Consider the following 7,826-nt stretch of genomic DNA (forward strand, 5'->3'; position numbering starts at 1 on the left):
AATAGATGTGACATCAAGAATACTGAAGGGCATAATGGCAAATCATGCCACTAATAGATAAAATATCAAGAGTAATGAAGGGCATAATAGCATATCATGTAAAGTCCAGTGTTTTTAATGTAGTTTCCTCTGCGTGCGTATTCAAGCTTACACTTTGTAATAAAAATGTTTTTTTCTGAACTGTGAATTTCCAGGTAAGTATGTTTTCTTTACTTGTTCGTAAAAAAATAAAATTAGCCCAATAAATTGTACAACGCCCTTGAGGCTTTTTTTAACAAAAAGTGCGAAATGATGAAAAATGCAAATATTACTATTGTTAAAGAAAACGGAAAAGTTTTCACCATTTACGTAACAGCGAATTTACGTAAGTTATAGACGAAATAGTGACTCGGGCGGTTACCGTAATAGTATTACAAAATAATCCTGCAAAATGTCCGCTCGCTTGAAATTCTGAAGTTGTACTGCAATTTTGTCAATCAGCAATTTCCGGAATTAACCCGGAGCTGGAGATTGCCTTTGGAAAACTATTCATAGTTATATATGTATATAGGTAGGTATCTACAGACAAATAGGACACATTTGATTGTATGTGTGGACACCGATAGTACAGAAAGTTTAGTTTAGTTTTTTTATTAATTTTTTTGATAATTTATTTTTAAAATATTTTTTTTAAATGCTCAAAGCTTTTGATTTTGTCGTTTATGATTCTAATTTGCTCAGGGAGTTGATTGAAAAAGGTTCTTCCTCTGTATCTATAGTAATTTTGTGCAAATGATGTGCTTTAGAAAAATTTAAGGTTTTTCTGTGGTTTCGCTTAAGTAGAATACAAATAAAAAATTAATTACTCAATGCTAATCAATATTTTGATTAATCTTTATAACGAATTGGTGGACATTATGAATACCAAAAAATATGCTTTAGATAAATTGAAGGTTTTCCTATCGTTTCGCTCGAGTAGAATACAAATAAAAAAATAACTAAATCAATAAAAAATATAAATGTAAACTACTAAAAAAAAATTCTTTTCAATAAAAATGTATGAACGCATAAAGGAAACTACTTTTTTTAAATACATAATAGCAAAGATTATCTGTGACAGTTTCACTTGATTTTTTGCTTTCTTATAAAATTGTTTGCAAAATAAATAAAAAGCAGTTTTGTGCTTAAAATCGAACGTTTCTAGACTCCGTTTGTCAAGCGATTTTATTGCCTATTACCTACGAATATACACATTATTGGCTTATAGCTTCATTTTAATTTAATTATACACGTCAACCGGTTTCGTTTGATCTCTGCAAATAAAATAAAATAAAAATAAAATAAAATAAAATTTATCAGGACAATAAACATATAAAGTCAATTACAGTACAGAGGAAGATTATAAGAATAATGAAGGTTGAGATTAACCAAAACTGGTCGACATGAAATAATCCTGTAAATAGATTTTAAACGAATAACTGTTTTTCTTTTTTAATGAGAAATTTGTGAAATAACACATGTTTATCAAATAAAAATTACTTGCCCTCGCCGGGATATGAACCCGCGACCTCTGGCTTGCTAGTCGAAAGCCTTACCCATCGAGTGCGGAGGCCATCAAAATAAAATAAGATAACATAGAAGTAACTCCATTAATAGAGGACTGAACGCAGTTGGCGCTAACAAAAAATTGTCCAAAGAAGCGAAGCTAACCGTCCACAATGGAGTGCTGGTACCTACCCTGATGTACGAAAGTGAGGCATGGAACTGGCAGAGAAAGCATGAAAGTGGACTAAATGCTGCTTAAATGAGATCCCTGAGGCGTATGTGTGGTAAAACCATGTATGATCGTGTGAGAAATGTGAAGATCCGCAAAGAGTGCAAGGCTGATGTAAGTTTAATTAGTAAGATCAAGAAAGGTTAAGAAGGTTTGGGCATGTAGAGCGAATGAGCGAAGAAAGGAGTGTAAGGAGAATATATGATGCAAATGTGAATGGTAGCAGAAGTCGGGGACGCCCGAGGAAGACATGGCACGACCAAGTGAATCAGATACTTGAGTCGGACCATATCAAGAGTCAGAATAATAGAAGAGTATGTATGAATGTGAATAAGGCAAGGAGTGTGTGCCAAGACCGAGTTGTTTGGCGGTCCGTCCTCTCTGCTTTCCCCTGAGGGGAAACGGCGTGATGGTTAGTTAGTTAGTTAAAAAAAAAGATTATTATAAATTTCGATTTTTATTTAAGTTATTTAGATTCGAATTTAAATTATTGTATGGCCCTATTGATAATATGTTGTACAATATCTTTGGTTTTGCAAACTACACCTGCCGAATTAAATTCGAAGCTTGTTTCTAACATTTTTGTTGAAATATTAATATTCAGATTTTTCAGCCATGTATTATTAATACCTACTGTTATTATTAGTCAGGAATATTACAAATAAATAATAATTAGTTCTACGCTAGCATCATTCCATAATATACTTGTTTATATTTCGGGTTGGTGATTGCCTTGGAACAGGAAACTGTTTGATCCCCCCAAGCCAACGAGTGGAAAATGTGGGAAATCGTGTCGGTGGCGCCATCTCTGGGGCTGGGCTCGCCGCGGCAGACAAGGGAGGGTGGGGGAGTTTGCGTGATATCGATCGGAGTGAGTAGCTTGCTTTTCTCAGTTTGACGTTTGTGTATCCGTTAATTTGTTTTATTTGCCGCTTACGCCATGCAAGCCCGACCCCGGCCACACTGACCACACGACCACCACACGGCCGAGCGCTTCTTTCAGCACCACACACCGCCCACACAGCACCACCACACACACACCAATCAGGGCCACTCCGATTAGCCAGCGCCTCCTGAGATGTGAAAACTCCGCACCTGTTGGTCGTCGGTCGCACAGAGACAGGGCTCGGGGCGGCGCGCGTCTCCAGGTGATGCTATACTCCAACCAGCACCAGCTCGTGATCGCTATCATCCTCGCTTCGTTCGTCATCTACGTCGTCCATGTGTTCGTGTTCCCGCTGTACGATGCGACGCCGCGACCCTCGGGCGAGTTCCGCGCGCTACTGTCGCTGGAGAAGTCGCTGTGCAAGAGTAACTTAAAACCACTGAAGGTGCCGCCCGCCTGGAAGACGCACTGCCCGAGAGACGGCATCGTGACCGTGGCGCAGGGCGGCCGGCTCGGCAACCAGATCTGGGAGTACGCCTCCGTGTGGGCGCTCGCTAGGCGCACGGGGCTCGAGGCCTACGTCCCGCGCTGCATCTCGCGCAGTCTGGGCGAGGCCTTCGAGCGCCTGAGCGTGCCCCCGCTGGCCTACGTGGGCCACTGCCCGGCGCCGCGCGGCTCCGTGGTGCGCGGCCTGGACGCCTGGAACAATACGGGCCAGAGCATCCTGCTGCCGCGCTACGCCGCCCTGCCCGAGCTGGTGCTGGCCTGGGCCGCGGACATCCGGCGCGAGCTGACCTTCCGGCCCGCACTGAGGGAGCGCGCGCGCCGCCGCCTGGCCGAGGCTGCGGAGCGCGTCGGTAAGCGCACCTCCGTGTTCGTGGCGGTGCACGTGCGCCGGACGGACTACCGCGGCTACTTGTGGCGCACGAGGACCGCGGCGCTGGCCGAGCCGTCCTACTTCCTACGGGCCATGAACTACTTCGAGCGTAAGTACAGGAACGCGATCTTCATCGTGCTGAGCGACGATCCGGAGTGGTGCTCCGCGCACCTGGCGCGCGGGCGGCACAACGTGCGCGTGCTGAGCGACGCGGACAGCTCGGCGGCCAAGGACCTGGCGCTGATGGCGGCCTGCAACCACTCCATCATCGACTACGGCACTTTCGGCGTGTGGGGCGCCATCCTGGCGGGAGGCGAGACCGTACTGTACAACATCTCCCGGCACTCCTCGCTCCGTGTGGGACAGCTGCTTCCCCACTGGAAGGTCATGGGCTGAGTCTAAGCTAAGTGGTGGGACTGCCTACATTGAAGCACTATTTTATGAAGTCGGAAATGGCCAAAAAATACAATCAATAAGACTTATTTGAATATTTATACAAAGAGGCTTTTCTCTTGTGGATCTCAAAAATAATTATCACCAGGAAATTTATTACAAAAATCATCTGCAAACATTGATATGACGGGCGTAACCCCGAGTTGACTTGACCCAAATTAACTTAAGTAACTCTGCAAGTTGTTGTTGACATTTACCAAACATTGCAACAGGTAGGTACCTACCTACATACCTACTTTAGCCAGAAAACAAAACATTTGTCTAAATTTTATCTAAATTGTGCCAAACAAGAAAAAAGCACACAACAATATTTTTTTAAAGAATTCTTTACAAATTACACAATAAAATTAAACCCCCATAAATAGTTATTTACTGAAACATAAATCACATCGCATTCATACAACTTCAAGGGCCCAATATCAACTGTATGCAAAATGAGAAAAAATCCCTTCTAATAATATTAAATGAATTATTAAATGTCTTATTCTTTGTGCCAAATTTAAACTCGACGAAATTATATTATTATCTAATTGAAATAAATCTTTATAATACCCTATTTTTTCTACTTCGCGTATTGTGTCTTGTATCTTAATGTGATGAAAAGAATATTTATTTTTACTAATGTGGACTCTAGTTTGTTACTACTGTGGGCTTTAGTTTGTTACTAATGTGAACAGCTGTAGTTTATTACTAATGTGAGCTTCAGTTTGTTACTAATGTGTACTTTAGTTTTAAACTAATATGAGCCTCAGTTTGTTACTAATGCGAGCTTTAGTTTCTTACTAATGTGTATTTTAGTTTTAAACTAATGTGAGCTTCAGTTTGCTACTAATGTGAGCTTTAGTTTGTTACTAATGTGAGCTTGAGTTTGTTACTAACGTGATCTTCAGTTTGTTATATTCATTCTCTCATGTTCATGTTTATAGCTAAGAAAGTTGAGGAATTCTACTGTTTATACTGAAAATCTATCATTAACAAGGTCAAATAATAAATTATATTATATTTATCTATTTTATCTTCAAATCTGTGTCAACTGCAAACTGTGGAAATTTATTCTGTGGCAAACTTTAGTGTAAGAACATAATTCTATTTACTAAATCATTTATGTACTTCATTTTTTAAAACTAATCACTGATTGTTATGTATTATATTATAATGGCTTTTACTATAATATCACTAATTTCAAAATGTGTTTACTGTTTCAAAAATATATTTACAGAAGATAGTAAACCTGTTCTATAGAATGATAATTTATCATATACACGGGTCTTTTTGACAACCTAAAGTTTTACTTTAAATTTATTCTATTCATTGAATAATTTCTTGCTGGTATTTAAGGAAAATATATTTTACTTCTATATCGTATATGCCAAAAGAAGGTACTTAAGTTATACTTAATTCAAAATAATGATAGAAGTAATTGAAACTAATGAAATAAAAATATAGTGTTTGTTATTTGAAATGCGATTGCTGTTGCTCTGTTTTTTAGTTTCAGTGCAGTATAGTTAGAGCTGCTCTAGATTAGAGTTTCAACCCAGTTAATTGAGAGCTGCTCTATTTTAGAGTTTCAACCCAGTTAAGTGAGAGCTACTCTGTTTAGAGTTTCAACCCAGTTAAGTGAGAGCTACTCTCTTTTAGAGTTTCAACCCAGTTAAGTGAGAGCTACTCTCTTTTAGAGTTTCAACCCAGTTAAGTGAGAGCTGCTCTATTTTAGAGTTTCAACCCAGTTAAGTGAGAGCTACTCTGTTTAGAGTTTCAACCCAGTTAAGTGAGAGCTACTCTCTTTTAGAGTTTCAACCCAGTTAAGTGAGAGCTACTCTCTTTTAGAGTTTCAACCCAGTTAAGTGAGAGCTACTCTCTTTTAGAGTTTCAACCCAGTTAAGTGAGAGCTACTCTCTTTTAGAGTTTCAACCCAGTTAAGTGAGAGCTGCTCTCTTTTACGTGCAATTAAAATATAGTTTTAACTTTTTAGGTCTTACAGCAGCTTTTCTGTTTTTTCGGTATGAACACGGTATAATTTAGAATGCTCTATTTTAGTGTTTTATTACACAATATCTTTTTTCTATTTACAAAGTTCGTGTCTATTTATTGTTGTATCTCCTCTTTATATTATATTTATGAATGTCTATATTTACGGTGTTATGCCGAGGTATCATCCGTGCTTTCAATGTTTCAAGAGATATCATTCATATTTAGAATAAAATGTATCTTGAGAACTATATTTTGTATATGTATCTATTTTGTAACTATAAAAATTAATCATCATTTTGTAAAACATACAATCACTCCCATTGGAATATTATTATATCCATTAGCCAAATAGTCCCTTCACTAACTGACTTTAAAAGGTTATTGATAATTAGACAAATTGTTAATTATTCACCATCACCCAATATCACATTATCAACTCACTGCTCTCAAAACCATCAAAATACTTCAGAATCAGTGGAAATCATCTGTTTTATATGAACTTTATAATTTGTTGAGCAATTCATCAGTTAAAAAATCTTCTATCAACATATATAGTGTTCATGCAAATTCACCTCCATGTTAGTCATAATTCAAAACCATCGCAAACCCTTAATTTGATAACCAACACCTCTGCCATAAGTCACTGCAAGTGGTTTGCTACGTTTCGCTATGCAACGAGTAAGGTTTGTTCAGGTCTCCAGCCGAACTCTCTCGACCCAGTTCTTTGCACCGTGGTGAGAGGAATGGATTGATCCGTGACTCCTGAACGCACTGACCCCCAGATACCCACCCCCAGGGCCGGCCCTGACCCAAACAGCGCCTGGAGCTAGTAAAAACCTCAAGGTCGCTGTTTTGGGTGTTAGGTATTATCAGCCAATCTCCTATTGCGCTCGCACAGGACCATCTCTACCCACCCGACATACATTTTTCCTTCCCACAACTTCCTCTCCGGCCTTTAATTAAAAAGACCGTCCACACAGCATCCCCAAAGATGACAACCCCTGAGGGAAATTATTTTCCTCTGGGCCTCCTGTGTGGAATTTATTAAAAAAAAAAAAAACTCTTCAGACGAGAAAAATTAATTTAGTTCCCGAATTCTGTGCTCTATCAATTTATGCCGATATTATAATGTTTATCATTTTTTGTAATAACCTCAAATTGTAATACAATACAATATTAGCGACTCTCAAACAAAAAATTTCATCAGAAAAATATTCAGTCACATCTGGTAATTGAACCCAGGAGTGGAGTTAAGATATGGCAAGACTTGGGTTCAATTCCAAGATGCAACCGAATATTTTTCTTTATCAAATTTTCGTTTGAGAATCGTTGATATTGTCTTCAATGATTGGAAATAATTATGTTTATTAATAGAACCCAAATATCGAATGGAAAATCAAATTATATTATGTACTTACACCGTTATGAATTTGCATCAACGATATAGGTTATATCCGTCTGTCTGTATATACAGTTATCTACAATTTCTAAACATGTACATGTAGATACATATAAATCATAATAATGTTTGCATTGAAGTAGTAAAACCGTTTATATAATGCAGTTTAAACCACATAATAGTTAATTGTATATACATATTATATTACATAAGTCATAACTTAATGGATAATTATGAATATATTGAATACATTTTAAAACATCATAAGGTATTTGTGAGTAATAACAGGTTTACTAAAGTAAACATTGATACATATTTTATATATTGTTTTTAAAATCTGTGTGTTTAAGTACACGATACACAATTTCAAGAGACTCGTAAATCATTTTCAAACTCAGAATGTACATTACTAAGAACCGTTTATATAAAGTTAAATGCGACGTACGTTATAATCGACGCTTTCATAGTTGGTGTTAATTTAATTATT

The 7,826-nt window shown here is 37.9% G+C and overlaps 1 protein-coding gene across 1 annotated transcript; it reads left to right on the forward strand.

Annotated features, from left to right (window-relative positions):
* The first annotated feature begins 2,623 nt into the window (after positions 1–2,623).
* LOC149419627 (galactoside 2-alpha-L-fucosyltransferase Sec1-like) lies at positions 2,624–4,912 on the forward strand. Its single transcript, XM_089637203.1, has one exon. It carries the CDS (start codon positions 2,905–2,907, stop codon positions 3,910–3,912), a length of 1,008 nt encoding a protein of 335 aa, XP_089493329.1. The 5' UTR covers positions 2,624–2,904; the 3' UTR covers positions 3,913–4,912.
* The last annotated feature ends 2,914 nt before the right edge of the window (positions 4,913–7,826 follow it).

Source organism: Hesperophylax consimilis, chromosome 11 (genome assembly GCF_061612785.1).
Source record: "Hesperophylax consimilis isolate HC1 chromosome 11, BYU_Hcon_1.0, whole genome shotgun sequence".
NCBI lineage: Eukaryota > Metazoa > Arthropoda > Insecta > Trichoptera > Limnephilidae > Hesperophylax > Hesperophylax consimilis.